At 54.8% G+C, this 17,801-nt stretch overlaps 1 protein-coding gene across 1 annotated transcript; it reads right to left on the reverse strand.

The window, feature by feature from the left end:
* Nucleotides 1-417: 417 nt before the first annotated feature.
* IFITM10 (interferon induced transmembrane protein 10) lies at nucleotides 418-11,437 on the reverse strand (the record flags this gene model as incomplete). Its single annotated transcript, XM_081999963.1, has 3 exons — nucleotides 418-1,231; nucleotides 9,756-10,170; nucleotides 11,328-11,437. 3 exons carry the CDS (start codon nucleotides 11,435-11,437, stop codon nucleotides 1,082-1,084), a joined length of 675 nt encoding a protein of 224 aa, XP_081856089.1. The 3' UTR covers nucleotides 418-1,081.
* Between the last annotated feature and the right edge of the window lie 6,364 nt (nucleotides 11,438-17,801).

Below are 17,801 nucleotides of genomic sequence, written 5' to 3' on the forward strand. Positions count from 1 at the left end.
TCTCAGTAACGGGAAGTGCTGCGGTAGCAGCAGGTTTAGACTGTGGCGATTTATTTCTATCTTCAACAGTGGTCCTAGCAGGGGATGGGGGGACCTGCCTGCTCGGCTGTGTTCGCTTACTTGCGATTGATCGACCATCAATGGGAGTGGCTGAGGCCTCTGCTCTTAAATCTGGATCTGTGCCCTCTTTTTATGGCTGTGTGCAGCCCCGACCTGCAGCAGCATCCCTCACACCTCTGTTAAATCTCTCCCAAGCAGCTGCTGGCGACATTAGCATTTTCTCTTGCCAGCCCGTAGCATCCAGGAGCCCAGCCCTCCTAAGGAAGGAATTAACCCAGCAGCATCAGATATCAGAGGTATCTTTTATTGACCGTTTACAGAAATACAGTAGCACTCGATTTAGGGGGCTTAGGCGAGTTCTTCAGAAGGTACCTTCCTTCTCAGCATTGCCAGGAGATCCTGAGGAGAAACCTGCCCTTTAACATTTTTGGGGTTTCTCTGGAGGCTTTGGGGCTCCCTAGCACAAACTTCCTAACACCCTCATCTCCCCATGGGTTGGGAGTTGTTTGAACCAGTGGATGAAACTCAAGAGAGGAAAAGGAAAAGAAATCCCCTACATCAGGGGGTGATGGGGTGGTCTGAACACGCCTGATATGTTGTGAGCCAGCCCTGGCGTGGTCCCCATCCATCACCGCACGCACCTCCTGCTCAGCAGGACCCCGCTGCTCCCCAGAGCTCAACTTTCTCCTGCCAGGCATGCATCACTCTGGGCTTTGCACACTCTTGTCATACAGCCTGTTGGCCATAAAATAAATATTTCTTGGTCTGTTTTTCTCCCTCTATGTATGTAAGAGTGAGACCCTTTCCTACAGCAGTTCACATACTGTTTGGGGGCAGGAAGGGTATGCTCAGCTGGGCTGATAAACTCATTTATTTTTTATTTATGTATTTAATTGGCTTTTTTCTTTGCAATCAAGGTGGAGTGGTGGTTGGTTTTTTTTGCGTCCTTGCTACAAGAAACAACTGCAGACACTTCTGGCATAGAGGCATTTTGGCGGTGGCCAGTGCTGTTGGCCTCCCTCTAGTAGTCAGTGAGGGGATATCGCAGGAAGATAAAGATAAGGATGATACAGAAGGTGGCAAGGGCTGAGCTGGTGATGTTAAAAAGCCGGGCTGTCTTGGCATCTTCAACTGCTCCATTTAGGTCATTGAGGAGTTTCTTATCCCGGACCTGAGACCAAAAAGAAAAAAAATTACAAATTGGGAGATGTATAAAAAGACATAACTTGTTTCAAGCAACATCCATACTGTAGGGTACCCATGCAGTGGACAAGGGCTGGGCTGTGCCTCTGCATTTGAACACATGGGGTGCCGTAAAACACCCCAAGGTGAGGTTAGCACCCCGGGTCCGCTATGGGTTGAGCTTGTGTGGCCAAGCACTGTAATGCCTGTGGGCTGGAGGCCCCTGGGAGAAAACCTGGAAGAGTGACCCATTGCTGTTACCAACCAGGCCAACCAGGTCCCCGTGGCCCCCGGAATGGGGCAGTACCATTTTGAGCCCAAGGGTGCACAAGGGAGCTGAAGTGCCATCGTGTACCCCATGCACGTGGGCACTAACGCGTCCTTCCCACCACGCCATAGTCCCCTGGCCCTGCAGCACCGGGCTTCACCTCGCCTGGCCCATGAGCGAGAAGGCTGGCTGCGGTTTCGGTGTGCACCCCTGTGCCTCCACCTGAGGTGAGGGGCTGAGCGGGTGAAACCTGGCACGGCATCCTACTGCAGCTCCAGGGCCGTGCATGAGCCTCCAGCATATTAAGCAGCCCTGGGTTAATGAGTTCCTTTTGCAGGTCTTATGCGGCTCGTGTAGCATCTCTGCCACTGGCAGTTTTCAATCCTGACAGCGCGGTCTGCTCTCTTCATTAGTCTGCGGGCTGGGACTTCCATGGGCTCACCTTGGGACAGCTCTGCAGTGGGTAAGGATTGTGCCCGTCCATGTCACTGGCTCGCCTCCACCTCCTCCAGGCTGCCAGGCAGCGATGGCACAGCCAGGCACTGGATGGCACAGCCAGGCAGTGAGGCCACTAGCAGGCAGCGATGGCATTGCCAGGCAGCAGAGGACACAGCCAGGCCGTGCATGGCACTACCAGGCAGCAGATGGCATTGCCAGGCAGCCGAATGGCACAGCCAGGCAGCCGAATGGCACAGCCAGGCAGCTGATGGCACTGCCCACCAGCAGCAGCTCTGCAGTTCGAGCCCAGCAGATGAGGGGTCAGGATCCATCCCCTCCTAGCAGGGATGTGTCCCTGTCCCCAGACCGTCCTGTCAGCCAGCCCTCAGCAGACGCAGGCAGCTGGAGCCACGAGGACCAGGAGACTTTACCCTCTTCCCCTTCCCGTACCCAAGCAGGGGCATCCAGGGGCTGGCACAGTGTGCCAGCGCTGGCTTCGCTGCCTGCTCTGCGGCCGGAGGGTCGCGGGGCTGCGTGTCCTTCGCAGCCTGCCTTCACTGCCGGCAGCACGAGCCCTGCCAGACCGCTAGATGTCGGTGGCAGGCTGCGAAAACCAGCCCCGGAGTCCTACTTAGAAATACTAAAGGGCTTTTATCGACCAGGATTTCGCTTTCCGAAAAGACTCTGCGATGGATTCAGACCACGTCTTAGTGACTTTCTCTCCCTCCTGCAGTGCTTACCCACAGGGTTGTCCTGAAAGCCTGCTGCGACTTGCTGGATATGGGGGAGGGTTGCTGAACCCCTCCTTCCCACTGAGCCACGCTGGTTCACAGGGCCTCCAAAACCATGTCTCAGACCCTCAAGCAATGTCCCCTCCTCCATCAGACCAGTGAGGACCTCTCTGCTCAAGCACTCCCAGCTCTTCATTAATCCTGGACCATGGGAAGGCAGGCTGCTGCTGGCATGAGGCCCGCAGGAGCCAGGGTCGGCAGGCACACAGGCAAGAATGAGAGCTCTCTTCTCCTCCTCCTCCTAAGTCCTGCAGTGCCATGTCCTCAGCCTCTGTTGTGCCCCGCTCCCGGGAGCCTGCAGCTGGAGCCGGGGCCATCCACCCATCACCCCGCTGCTACGCGCTCGGCAGCTTCAGGGCATCCTCCTGAGAGCGGGGACAGGGGACAGTCACAAAGCAGGTGCGGCTCTGTGGCATGCTTGGCTGGTGCTCCCAGCAGCAGAGATGACCTCTGGAAAGGCAGCAAGCCAGCAGCCTGGGAGCCCGCACACCTTTTTGTGTCAGCTGCGTGTCCGGCATGACTCACCTTTGAAATTATTCGGTAGGTTTAGCACCCTCCTGAAAACCCCTGGTGCAGCAGGGCTGGGCAGCCAGCACCTCCCTACCCACCGGTGAGAGGTGCAGTGGCTTCTGCAGCCAGAGCCCCCGGGGTGCCGGATTCAGCCCAGAAATCCGCCCACTGCTCCCAGGGCGAGGCTGCCGGGGGCAAATCCTGCGCAGAGCCTTTTGCCCCTTCCTCCTCTGTAACCCAGCTGCAGCTGGGAGAGGTCACTGCCGGTGTTTGCCATCAGTGTTTGCCGCCAGTGTTCACCAAGCAGACAGAGGTTTCTCCAGCAGACCGGTGTGGCCAGCACACCAAGCTCTGCAACCCTCCCACTGCCGAGCTGCTTGCTTTGCCTGTGTGGGGCCAGTGCCTCTTGGCCCCAGGAGCTCTCCCCTGCTCCTTGCCTCCTGCTCCTCCTTTCCCTGGGGTGCCCTGCCACCCTAATTTCCAGGCCCAGCCCTCTCCCAGTGCTCCCAGCAGCCTCTCCCACCTGACACCAGCTCTCACTCGTGACCAGCACTTAAGCTCTTTCCCACCGAGCGCTTCAGCAGCCCCTGCGCACAGCTTGCCCATGGCAGTCCCTCTGGTCCTGCTCCAGTCTGCTGCTCCTCAGCGTCTCTAGCAAGGGGCACCTGGGGCTGCCCTCTCCCCAGTGCCATCATTTCCCCCCAGTTCCCTTTTTGTCCTTCCCATCTCTTCTCTTTCCTGCTGTTTGGACCGAAATGAAGGTACGGACAGCCGCCTTCGAACTCCTGCCAAAGGGCACCCAGGTGCCTCCTTTCCCTGCCCCTCCAGCCTGTCCCTGCCAGCCCCTGTGGCACATGGTGCTCTGCCACATCCCCCGTCTCTGGCAGTCCCCTGCCCTTTCCCTGGCCTAGCTCTCCTCCTTGGTTGCTGGATCCCTCGTCCCTGTTGAGTCCTTTGTTCCCTTCCTCTCCTTATTATTTTCCCATACACCCTATGGCTTCAGCGGTCACCCCCATGCAAATCATCCCTTATTGTCCATTATAACTTACATTGCAACAGAGCCTCTACGCGCCCGACAAGTGCCAGGGCACCTGCGGCACACAAGCGCGATGAGAAGGCATTTCTCCTTCCAAACCACTCACAGCGCCGGCCTCCCACATCTCTCCAGGGTGGCCTCACCTCCTCCTGCCCGGCCTTGCACCCCCAGACACTCGCAGACGTCTCCCTTCGACGTGCTGCTGCAGCATCCCAGCCGGGCTCTGGAGGAGGAGCTCTCCTGGAGAGCAGATATGCATTTCGGCTCCTTCCCGGCTCTCTCCTTAAGGAGATGCCAGTGTCTTTCTCCTACCCCAGCCTCAGCTTTTCCTATTTTCATGCTCCTGTGGACACCATCACCATAACGTGCTGGAAGCTTCTGGGAGCCCTGGAAGCTGCCTCCTTGCACAGCCGAGGAGTTGAGGCACGGGGGGAACAGGTCCCCAAGGTCACAAGGCTGAACCCCACCAAACCTAAGCGTGGTGTTTCCTTAGTCACAGATTCTTTTCTCATCATCGTTTTGACCCTTCTCACCTTGCCTAAAATTATTTGGGGATTTTTTGGCCCTGCTTTGCACTGAGATGACTGGTGTGTAAGGATAATTATCCTGCATCTGCTGACTTGGTTTCCCCATGCACCCCAAAACACTGTGTTGTGGCCCTTTCGGAAGGGCCACCCTGGACAAGGCAAAGCTCATCTCTGGTCCGGCCTAACAACGTATACATTTCCTTTCCTGTTCCATGCCCAGCCTTCCATAAAACATAGCCTGCTTTTGTGGTTTAACATGCAAACCTTCCTCCTCCCCTCTCCCCCACACAAAAGGCCTTTTCCTCCATTCCTGCTTGTCTGCCACCTCCCTGCAGCTCATCTTGTCCTCCAACATCTCCATCTCACCTTGTTTTCTACCATCTCCAGCTCAATTTGTCCTCCACCATCCCCAGCTCACCTTGTCCTCCACCATCTCCAGCTCACCTTGTTCTCCAACATCTCCAGTGTACCGGTGCATGGTGGCTTTTTCTTTCCTCCCTCTGACCACCATCTCCTGCCCTTCCTCCCCTCGGGGCTTTGCCTTCACCTTCCTCTCCAAGAGCTCCCCTTGACTCCTACTGTCCCGCTCCTTCCCAGTCCCTTCCCCAGCTGCCACCTCCTCTCTCTCTGCTCTGGGCCTTGGCCTGTTGGGATCACTCTGCACAGCTCCTTCTCCTTAAGGTCGAGCCATGCAGAGTGATCCCAACATTGGCCCCTCTCATTTTTGGGACCAGGGAGTTTACTGTGGGGGCACGAAGTGCTGCGTCAGCTTGCAGGAGGAGACGAACGGTTTGTTGATAATGAGCCTAATGAGTCTGTATTTAAGGCAGCCCAGCTTTTAGCATGCAGCCCACAGCTGGTTGTCTGTAAACCCATTTCAGCGCAGAGCTCTGCGTCCCTACACATAAGGAGCTCTGGAGGGGATGCTTGGATTTGTTTGCTCTGTGAATTGGTCAAGAGCTCTCCACCACGCCGGCACCACTGTCAAGGGGCTGTTGCCTCTGCGTTTCACCCACCTCCATAAACCATTGCTCCTCCTGAAAAGCAGGCTGAAAGCCTGCCTGAGAGGTCAGGTGCCACAGCCTCTCTGGTTCTTGGGGTTAATAAATAGCTACGTGTTTGTGCTGGTCAGCTTCCACTCGAAATGGGGAAGGTCAGCACACAGCGAGAGAGGAAGGTAAACAGCCGTGCCCAGAGCTGAGTGCTACGGGCCGGGCAGAGAGCGGGCAAGAGAGCTCGTGGTGCCATCACACCACAAATTTGGCTGGCCCCAAGGGGCAGGAAAACTCTGCGAGCAACTCCGTGGGCTGCTGGTGGGGCTTAAAAAGCCAGCAGGGCTTCTTGCCATCTTCAACTCTATACAACCACAACACCCAGCTCCTCTGATCTACTGCCTCATGGCGTGATGGGTACTGAGAAGGACTTGGCTCGCCCTGGCGGTCTCTGGAGATGGACCTCCTAACAACTGAAGTGAGGTCCTGCCACCAGCCGCTGACGCATCACTCGCTACCTCTCAGAGCTGGGAAAGAGGAGGGGAGGGAGCTGCTGATACTCGTATCAGGCCATGGCAGTTGCTCCTGATGAAAACCAACTGAATCCAAAGCATTGCCATTGGCATGATCCTCGCATCTGTGCTGGGGTTAAGGTTGCTTTAGGGTTTCTAAAAACTTCCCTGGTCCTGCTGTTTACCTCTTCTTCCCCAGCACCAACAGCGCCTTGCTTGTGCTCTGGGAGGCTGACCTTGAGAAGCCCGAGATGCTAGAAGTAACCCCCGGAGGGATATGTGAGTCGGTGCAACTCCACTGCAGCCCAGCAAGGTGTATCTGCCAAGGATCTGGCCCACTACGGGTGTAAATAAAGACGAGGCATGCTGTCACACTGTTACTCAGAGTGCTTGGATGTCACAGTCTTTGCCCTCACCTGACTTCATGAGTTTCTTCGAGTAAAAGCATAAATTCTTTGGTGCTGGGGTGGGTTTTTGGTATTTTTTAGTAAATGGTGGTCACCATGAAATAGCATTTCCCTGCAGAAAGAAATCTAGAAGGCTGCAGCTCGCGTGCAAAAAGCTAGGCAGACATGGAGGTACTGTTGCTTTCCCAGCTGTGGCTGAAACAAATAAAAGGGGGCATGGGGAAGGAGACAGCTTTATGGTCATATTCCAGTGTACCTAAGCATATATCTGGCTTTCAGTGTGGGCATTGTGCTGCTGAAACTAGTGGAAATACTAGGGTGTGCTTAATTAAGGTCCATAATGAAACATCTCATGGACTTGGGGCACAAAGGAGCTACTGCTTTATTAACAGTATCAATCTGGCAAAAGCAGATGATGTTTATGGCAGGGTACTTGAAAATGCTATTTCTGATAATGAAAGCAATGATACCCGAGGTTACTAGATGTTTCAGTTATTTAAAAGAAATGGAAAAACCATAACTGGGAACTGTTTAATGCCATCAGCACCCTGATGGCCCTTCAGCCAGGAAAACTGCGCTCGACTGGCTGAGGGCTCTGCCGTCAGAGGTCCCAGAACAGGATCAGGGAGAGGAAGGTACTGCTCCCCTCCTCTCCTTCCCACAGCACCTTACTCAGTCTCTGCAGAACATGGACATCCTAGAAAGGCTGAGACTTAAGTTGTCTGCCGCTAAATTGTCCTTACATTTAATTGCAGAGGAACAAGAGAAGTCTGTTTAAAGGAACATCTGTCCCCAGGATATTCCTTGCTTCTGCTTCCTCTGAACTTCTGGGAAAAACCTTGTTGATTATAAAAGACATGAAAACAACAGGGTTCTGGAGAAATGACCCTAACATCCAGCCTGACTGGGATGTTGTGAAGGTCTCTGCAGTAGCTGTGAGTGAGGAAGGATCCCATCTTTCTTAACATCCTAGTGGTCTTCCTCAGGAAAGACCTTCTGCTACTGCCCCGGCATCTCCATTGCCTCCCACCACCCATCCCAACAGCAGCCCATGAGGGTATTTGCCGTCCCTTCGGCCACTTGCTAGCTCTGTCCTGTGCCCCTGAGGGACATTTTGTTTCTATTTCCCCCCTGCCACAGAGTCACAGACTCTGGGGAGCTCCAAGACCAGAGCAGGGTTATTTCTACCCCCTCAGCTCCGCGTCTGTTTGGGTACCACCGTTACACCCGATCAGCTACTGCAGATCCAAAAGCCAAGGCTGGTTTTTGACAGCCATCTTCTATTTTCCTTTCCCTGATTTGGAGCATATGGGCTCATTTGCCTTCCCTCGCTGCTGCTTCTTTTTTTCACACTGGAGTTTGTGTCCTCTAGACCTTTGCAGCCGGATGCTGAGCCCAGGCCTCTGGCCCGGCACAAGGCTCTGGCCCTGGCTTATTTCTGGGCTTTGCCCTTCCTTCCACCTCGTGTCAAGGATAGTGAAGAGTCCAGCCTTTTAAAACCTTGTAGGTGGCAGACCCTACTCCGTCCTGTCCCCTGGGGATGGGTCAGCCCCGTCCTCAGGCTGTCCTGCCTCCACTGCTGGCTGCAGCCGAGGGAGCACATCTACCCAGATACCTGCTGTAGCTACTGCCTTGTCCCCATGATGTGAAACCCTTTCTTAGCCCGCTGTGACCGTGCCTTCAGCATGGGAAAGACGCTGATCATTAAAGGCAAATTCAGATGAGCAAAGACACACACACAAAAAAAAGAGGCAGTTTCTTCCCTGGCTGGCTAAATGAGTGGGGGTGTTAAGGCACTGATGTTAGGCTGCTGCTGCCTGGATTTGCCCTTGGGTCAGTCTTCCTTGTGGTGATGCTCAGCTCAGGCATGATTTAACCTATTAAATGCCTTGCCCAGGCAGCAGTGAAGCCTGCTGCATGAGCGGAGGATGGGCGCTCATCGCCCATCTGAGGAAAGGGGAAACTGAGGCAGGCACCACTGTGTCAGCGCTGGGCGAGCCGAGAGCACGGGTCTGCGGATTTGACCCCAAGCCTTTCTGTGGGAGACCCTGACGGGCTGGGCACTCCCAGTCTAGCCCGTGGGAGCTGGATGGGGTTAATTGATCTGCTTCTGTGACGAAGCCGTTTGCGCTCTGGCCTTCTAAACGCTGCCTGCCAAAACAAATCAGCTAGCTCCTCTCCCGGGCCGCCCAGCCGCCCCAGGCTCTCTGCACATCCATTCAGTTAGTTTTGAGGCTGGCAGGCAGGGAAGGGGAGGGCAGCCCAGGCCCCTCTCTCCTGGCAGCTGCCGGGGGGCTGTCTGCTTGCCTCTGCAGCTACCGTGAGTAACACAGCCCCGTCCCCTTCGCTGGCTGTGCGCCACGCCATCGTCCCCTCCATCAGCATGGCTCTATTTGCCCCCAGCCCCGACGCTGTGCAAAGCCCCCCTGCACTCTCTTCCCCTCCTCAGCTACCCGAGGCTCCTTCCCACAATGCTGGCAGGTCTCCAGGGCTTGCCTCGGGATTTATAGGGCTTGGGGTGGGGGGGAGCTGGCCACCAGCTCTGGTGTTTTAATTAGGGAGAGGGCAAGAAGGAAACAGGATTGCCCTGCACCTTGGCAGCCTCTGCCCCTGCAACTTGCCAGGCACCGGCTGATCCTGGCCGGCTGCTTCTTATTGCTTCTGCCCAACCATCCGACACTGCCAGGTCTTACCCTGACAAGATCTCTAACCGAGAAGATCCTAAAGAAGGGACCAAGTGCCGGGGTGCCTGCGGGCACAGCACGAGCTGAGCCAGCCCTGTGTTGCCTGCCCATCACCCAGCTGCCACGGTGCACAGGAGCCTCCGAGGGTACCGGAGCAAGTCAAAGCGCCTCTTCCCCACCTGAAGCAATATCCCGAGCTCCAAAACACACCTTGGCTCTCCCTATCCCCAGCAAGTGCAACCTCTCTTTTGGGTGGCAAAGGTGTGATTTACATCAGGCGCGATCCCCCAAATGCTCCCACTCTGTCTCCAGACACCCCTTACCCTGCGCCTCGCGCTCCATACTCACTTTCAAAGAATAGGCCAAGGCGATGAAGCCGAGGCAGCAGAAGTTGAGGTATACGAAGTTGAAGATGGACCAGAGATAGTAGTCATTCACCTCGGTGGTGTCAGGGTAGATTTCAATGACGGTGGTGGGATTCGTCATCGTCTTTTTTTCCAGCGAGTGCTTGCATGGGACCGCCGGTCGCAGGCTGTCCCCTTTGCAGCTCTTGCTTTCCATGAGATAGACGGCGGAAGAAGGAGACAGGACAGGTGAAGCTTGCCGGAGAGCCGGGGGCTTCGCGATGCAGGTGAAGCAGCCCTGCCGTGGGCCCTGGGGGGGTCTTGGGGTCCAGGCCACCCCCTCGAAGGGGCACGGTGGGCCCAAGGCGGGGTCCTGTGTCCTCTCCGTGGTGGCTGCCGTGGCGTCACCGCACTCTGCCCTGACAAAGTGAAAAGCCCCCCTGTAAAAAATGGAGGTGAGGAGATGGAGAGGCGGGGTGGGGTGGAGAGGAAAAACGGGAGGAAGGAGCGGAAAAGGGGAGACGTGAGGGGAAGGCAGGAGAGAGAAAGGTACCGTGAGACAGAGGAGAGAGAGGGGAGAGGCGCAAGGGAGTGGGGAGAAGAGAGGAGAGGAGCGGAGAGGAGCGGAGAGGAGCGGAGAGGAGAGGAGAGGAGAGGAGAGGAGAGGAGAGGAGAGGAGAGGAGAGGAGAGGAGAGGAGAGGAGAGGAGAGGAGAGGAGAGGAGAGGAGAGGAGAGGAGAGGAGAGGAGAGGAGAGGAGAGGACGGAGGGAGCACGGCTATGCCCGGGGACCACAGAGCCGCCGCCTCGGCGCGGAGCTGCCGCCGGCCCGGCCCCGCGGTGGGGGGCAGAGGAGCGGGCAGCAGCGGGCAGCAGCGGGCAGCATCCCTCCCCCGCTTCTTCGTGTGTTGTCGTCTCCCCCCCCCGCCGCTGCCCGCTGTCCTGCGTGACCCGTGCCCGAGTCACGAGTGGGGAAATAAAAAAAAAAAAAAGGGAACAAATAAAAGCAGAAAGAAACAGTTGGGAGGAGCCGGGGGGGTGTGTGTGTGCTAGCCGCGCTGCATTCCCCCCGCAGCCCTCCCCGCCCGCCTGTCGGTCTGTCGGTCGGTCTGTCTGTCGGGGCCTTCTGCTTTCTGTCCCATGCCGGGATGGGAACGGGCTGCCCCGCTGCGGGGCGGCGGGCAGAGCGGTGCTCCCGGTGCGGCAGAGCAGCCCGGCCCCTCGCCCGCCCTCCCTCCCTCCTGGGAGGGCTTATTTTTTGGGGGCTTTTTTTTTTTTCGGCTGAGTCCTCATCTCTGCGGGATTCCAGATCGGGCTGCATTTCCCTATTCCCTCCACCTGCCAGTATGTTCCCCCCCGCCCTCCCCCTTTTTCTGGGGGGAGACTATCGTGGCCGGAGAGGAGGAGGAGGAGGAGGGGGAAGAGGGGATGAAGACAGAGGATGGGGAAGGGGATGTGGGAAGCGGTTCCCCCCCACCCCAGCTTTACAAATAGAAGAGACTAGTCCACCTCTGGCTGCCCGTCCGTCCGTCCATCCGTCTCCTCCGAAGGCATCGGGAGGAGCGAGGGATACTCACTCGGAGGGATGCGGGGAGTCGCTGCATATCCGGCTCCGCACCGCCTCCGGCTCGGCTTCCTCGGCGCTGGAGCTGCGGGAGGAGGGGAGGGCGGGGGGGGGGGCACCCATGGGCTAGGGGTGGGCAGGGGGGGAGTTAGGGGCTGGGAAGGTCAATCTGCAGCCCCCCGAACATGCTCCATGCAGGAGAGCTCCTCCGTGTCTCAGCGTTTCTCCTCGTGTCCTCCCCACGGGGACGTCACCTCCTGCTCGGAGCATCCTGGTAGCGCCCCGCTGGAGAAGGGCATCTCCCGGGCCCCGGCCGAGCGGCTTTCCCGGACACCCAGCGGGGAGGCTCAGCCCTGCTCTCCGCAGCATCACCCACAGAGACCTCTGCAGTGGGGACCCGCTGCAGCCTGGGCTGTGGGTTCGCTCCCATGGGCCTGGGTGAAAACCTCAAGCAAGCGTGGGCAAGGGGTATGTGGGGATCGTGGGGACAACGCAGCAAGGGGAGGTGGCAGCAATGCAGAGCCATGGGGAAAAAAGTGCTCCAGTCACGGGGGATGGGATGGAAAAGGGATAAATCCTGTGTGCAGGGCGATAAATCCTGCAAGCACTGAGCAAATTCCAGTGCGGGCAGGGGCGGGAGCACCCCGGCAGCAGGATGCAGGGCATACTGCTGATTTAGGGGAAGGAGGTGGGGATGTCACAAAGGATGGATAAGCCCAAGAGGATCTGGCCATGCCTGGACTTGGCACAGGATCAGGGAAATGCTTGCTGCCTCCCATTGCCAGCTGCCCTCAGAACTGCCTGGAAACCTGATTCTGGGGTGCTGCAGTAGTGTCCCCCCAGGGATGCGATGCCAGAGAGCAGCTGGTGCCACGCAGGGACGGCTTGCAGGTCATTCAGGAGGACGCAGCCGTGGCACGAGGAGGGTAAGGACATGAGGACATGAGGACACGCCGTGTCACCCTGCAGCGGCAGAGCCTGACCCTGAGCCGGTGGCCTTGAGGCAGCGGCCACTTCAGCTGGGGCGCTGAGGAAGGAGAGCAGAGAAATCCCAGAGTGCTAGAAACAGGCAGGGTAAAACAGAAGTTCATGCAAGCGGTACCTGCAGGGGAAGGGAAATCCTCTGGAAATGCCATAAGCTTACCCGCAAAATGCTGAGCTAAGAAATAAGGATGGTAATTCACTTGACTGTTCGCAAGCAGGTTGGGCTCCTGCACAGGGGCACCCACCCCGTGTTCATCCCCATGGGTTGGTGTGATGTGAGGGGACTTCTTGTGCTCTTGCCACAGCGCTCCCAGGCTGGATGGGGTCCAGTTTCCAGTGAGGACACTTAATCCCTCTGAAGGTGCCTGCGCTGGTTAAAAAAGGACAAATTGCCCTCTGGTTTGAGATTTATCGCTGCTGGAGTGGTGCTGGGTCCTGCCAAAGTAAAGAAGGTTTTATTAGTGCCTGTGACAAGACCCAGGTCTCTCTCCAAGAAGCTGCTAAGGAGCAGAAGCAGTGCCGGGGTGAGAGTGATGTTCCCACGGGATTAAGAAGTTTGAAGGAGAGGCAGAGCCATGACCAGCTGTCATCAGCTTTTCTGGAGGGCTTGGATAAACCCAGGCAACCCGCAGCTGTGCAGAGCATCCTTCCCGCAGGCTCAGGACGAGCAACGAAACCCCTTGGATGCAGATTGCTGTCTGCCGTAGGAGCTACTGATGAGCCTGCTGTTGGTTTGTCTGGGGAAAGTTGTGTAGGCAGGGCTGCAGCTCTTCGTAATGTCAGGCAGGGATGGAGGTTGAGGAGAGAAGACAACAGGTCAAAGAGGGGGCCTGGAGGAGGCAAGAGGAGGCAGCAGGGTGGTGTAGGGGAACGTGGGATGAACAGAGGTGGGCGCATTCCTTGGGGTGAATAGGATTGAAAGGTCAGGGAGGTTGGATGGCTGCTTTTTCTTTTCTTTGGGTACCTGATCAACCCTACAGATTGCAGAGCACTTTTGGGCTTTTTGGTTGGTAATTCATCATTTTTCTCAATGCTAAGTGTGAGCAGTGAGAGCTTTATTACCAGGGACCACACTGGCATATATGCAGCATCATTGGTTCAAAAACCATTCATGTGACCCTTCAAAATTAGGGAATTGGCTTAAAAAATAATGACACAAGGAAGAAAAAACCCTACATTCTGTAGCTTTAACATTCCTCCTATTTTCTGGGAGTCTTTAAAGGTCATGTGTGCAAGCCCTCAACCATAAGGTCTAGGACCACTTTCTTTTCAAATAAAAGCTATGATGAGTATGAAAAATTGCTTGTATTATTGTGGCATCAAGGCCTGCATCCCCGCGTGCTAAGCATGGGATGAACAGAACAGAAAGATGTTTCTTGGCCCAAAGCAATTTTCCTGTAATCATGTTAAAGACATGTGGGCTGTAACATAATCAAGTGCTGTAAGACCCGTGAGAAAGTCTTCCATCTCAAATCCTACTCCAGCTCTCCGGAAAACCATTAGCAGGACCTGCCCCTGTTTTTTTCTGAAGGAGAAAGCCTACAACCTCCTGAATGCCCTTTCCTATTTCCCTTATAAAATTCCTCAATGCTAAGCCCCATAAGCAATAAGGTGGCCTGGGACTTGGAGGGGAAATCCTGTCTCCCCACTCCCCCTTGATCTCTGTCTCCCGTCCTCTAAGCTTTCAGTCTGCACTACGCTTCTTCTCCCTCCCAAAGGAACCTAAAAATAAATCCAAGAAAGAGCAGAAAAACAAAAAGCCACCAGCCCCCAAGACAACGTTCTTCGTCATTGATGGTGAGTAAAAATAGTTTCACAAAGCAACAAATTGCTGAGACAACCAGATGAGCAAGTCATCTTCACATACGAGAGGTCTTATCCTCCTTCTCCTTGGGCAGGTCCTTGTCTGAGTGGGCTTTTGGCAAAGCCCTCATCAGACCTAGAATTGAGTCAGTTGGAGAAGGATCAGACCCATGAAGACATCCCTGAGGATCTGGGCCAAGCACCCTATTACTCAGGGGAATGTATAATGAAAATTTTTATCTTCTTTGCATCAGTGGAGACATTTAATAAAGAGTGAGATCAAATTTTCATGTGCACAGAGTTCTGCAGAGACAGTGCAGTAAATGGGGAGTCTGGTGTAAACCTGAGGATTTGCTGAGCAAGATAACATGAGTCCACGTGCAGGCTGCTTGTGGGGTGGGCTGTGCTCTGCTCCCTGCTGGAAAAGCACGGCTGGACAATCCTGGCTCTTGGCTTCCCCAGTTCTTGGCCAAGATCAAGCCTGTGATTGCTCCTGCTGAGATGCAACGTTCAGTACTCATGGCATGATTAAAGGCTTAGGCACAATCCCCCCAGCAGAAACAATGCCCTTGTATTCCCGTCGATAAATACTTGGCAGCGAATGACTTGCTCTCCCCTTGGGCTATTGAGGAACGGTGGGCTGCATGATTGGTTTTCAGGACCCAGCCAGCCTTTTTGGGTTAAATCCATCTCTTTAACGTAGGGGAACAGCTGATTGGGGTATTAAGGCATCCTGGGGGAAGAGAGGCTCAGGACGTCCCAGGGGGGAAATCAGTTTAGCTCTCTGTGTGCTTAGATCTGCGCTCAGAAAACAGGATGGGACTTGGCTGCATCCATCTTGCTTATGTAGATGATGCTTTTTTCAAAGTAGGGATTAGCTCTTATCTTCCACCTGGCACATGGGGCCTTCATTCTACATTGGAGTCTCCAGCTCCTGTACAGCAGCTCTAGGACTAAAAATTCCACAGCCGGGCAAGAGGGATGGATTTTCCCAACATTTTGAAAAAAAAGCCACAAACCCGTGTTCTTCATCACCAGGCTCTGGCAGCATAAATTCCACATCCTTGTGGTTTTTAGGCTGAACTTAGAAACTGGAGTCCTCTTTGGCTGCTACAGGACCACTCTACGTCCCAAGTTGAGCAGGAGCTTGTTCTAGCTGGCCCAGAGGATGAGGGGACAGCTCAAGTACCCTGCTGGAGGACTACCCATGTCAATACTCATCCAGGGAGATGTGGCTGTAGTCTAGAAGAGATGCTGGGAGTGCCTGCTGCCCTGAAGGTGCTGGGTCAGGCAGGCGACTCTGTCATGTCATTCTGAAGAGGCTGGGTTATGTTTTAATACATTGAAAAAGACAAACCTGACAGGCTGCTAGCATGTTTCCTTATCAAAGAGAAGGGAAGAAGCCCTTCTGAAACACATATGAGTCCCCCCAAGTGGGTAACCAGGTGTACTGGGCCAACAGGTCAGGGAGACACAGTCTCTGGACACTGAGAAAGAGTCTGGCTTCTCAAACTGCTTAAGGAAAGACCACTCTCAGAGTTAAGGGGGGGAAATACTGTATTTTCTTTTCAATTTTCTATGATGAGACCGTAATTCTGACAGCAAATTAGATTAAAAAAAAAAACAACCAACAGTCACATGGTTAGAGTTTGGTTTAAAAATGCAAATAAAAGAACAAGGGGAGGAGACCCATTCAGGGAAGACTATGATGAACTGCTCCTCCAGCCTATCCTAAACTTTGTCAGTCAGGGCATCGTTTTGGGCCATGCTCTTTCCTCAGGCAGCAGTCCCCTGTCTGCCTGAGGACAGACACTAGCCCAGCCTTGGATTACTGTGGAAGCTATGACACGGACAGCATAAGGCATTGCACATCCAGCAGAACTGTGGCCCGACGGCTTGTTCTGGGGCTACGCGGCATGCCCCGCTTAAATCTGACACTGAACACATTCAAAACCTGCCACCAGCTCCATGTTGGGCTCCCCTCCTGCATCAGATCTGATTAGTGGGTACTCGAGAGGCTGTCTCTGTCTCGCCGTGCTGGAGAAAACCTGCAGCTGGGAAACGATGCAGCAGGATTTGGAGGAGCTCTGGGCACTTAATCGGTGTGAAACCAGGGCTGTCCAGAGAGGTGCTGAATATCTGCGGATTTTGGAGTACCTATTGATGATTTTTTTTTTTGGTAACACGCTACTGTTCTCTAGCCAGTCTGCAACAGATGTCCTTAGGTGTCCAGATGCAGAGTTGCAGGTGAAGGCTACGAGCAGGCAGAAGCAAGCTTTAAGAGCAGCATTTGTCGCATCCGGGGTTGCAGGGGACAATGCACACATCAGAAGTGTGCCCAGGCCTGTCCCCACTGCCCACGCCAGTCCCTCCAAGACATCAGACATGGTTATAAAGCCAAACTGACCAGCTGCAGCAGGTGGGGACAGGGCTACATGCTCACGGTCCTCCCACAGCTCACCTCGGGACCTCTCCCCCACCTGTGCCTCTGATGCTCGTGGTGAATTCAACATTGGGGATGATGTATATGCATTTCACCGGGCATAACCATCTATTCACCCACTGCCCAAAGACCTTTCTTGGGAACTTCCTTGGCCCCACTGATAGTGCTGGCAGGATGATTAGTGAATTTTAGGGAGCCAGGATTTTACCATCTGTTTTGCCTGGCCTGGGGTCATGGCCGGTGCTGATCTGGTCCTCTGGCCACCCTCAGCTTTGCCCTTCACCTGCTGCCACTCCCTAACTTCAGGACCTGATCCAGCACACTGGGAAAGCGAAGGGAGTCTTTTACTCTTTGTTCTTGGCAGTCTCTTCTGCTTTCCAGTACTGCTTTAAACTCATTTTATTGTCCTCCCAGCTCCACCAGCCCAGTGAATCCAGTGGCTCCATATGCACAAATCTTGGCTCTCCAGGAGGATCTGTGAGCACAGCTAAATCAGCGACAACCTCTCCAAAGCAGGATTGTGCCTCACTCTGTCTGCAACACAGGGTGCATATGAACAGAGCTCTCACCAGTGTTAGCAAGGTGGAAACCAGGTAAGGAGTGTGCTAAAGGCAGTTGGATTTCAGGACAAGGCAGCCAGGGAAAGCAAATGCAAGTCCAGCAGCTGCCATGGCACCGTCCTGCCTGGGAGGCTTGCTGGCTCTGCCAACTGTCTCTTGAGTTTTGGGCAGTGCAAAATGCTGCGAATAACGTTTCCAAAAGGTCTCACGTGGCTAACAAACACCTATGGATTTTATCAGTATGATTTCAGCTTGTAGATCACTTAGTTGCTTTAGGAAACATTATTCTCAAGCTCACTGGCTGTTGGATGAAGCTGGGAATATCTGCGGTTTGGGGAACCCGGGAGTTCACCAAACTCAAGAGATCCTGTGTCAAGTGACTTTGCTCAGCAGAAAGCTGAGCCTTCATGGCCATGAATTCAAGTGATCTCTATTAAATCCTATCTTGACCCCCTTTATATTCTCACTCCCTGAAGAGTCCCACTGGCTGGAGCCCCCCTACGAATCCCTGCCTTCTTAGGTCAGGCATGCGGACATCATGCCTCCAGCTCTCTCACTAATGCTGTCACAACACAAAAACACACCACCAAGCTTTGAAACTCAATCCTTGGGCACAATACCGTGATCTCCCATCGCTCCAGCCTAGGAAGCACTCTCCCAGGACCAAGCCAGCACAAACTCATTGAGAAATGAGCTA

This window comes from Phaethon aethereus, assembly GCF_964289735.1.
Source record: "Phaethon aethereus genome assembly, chromosome: 5".
Lineage (NCBI taxonomy): Eukaryota > Metazoa > Chordata > Aves > Phaethontiformes > Phaethontidae > Phaethon > Phaethon aethereus.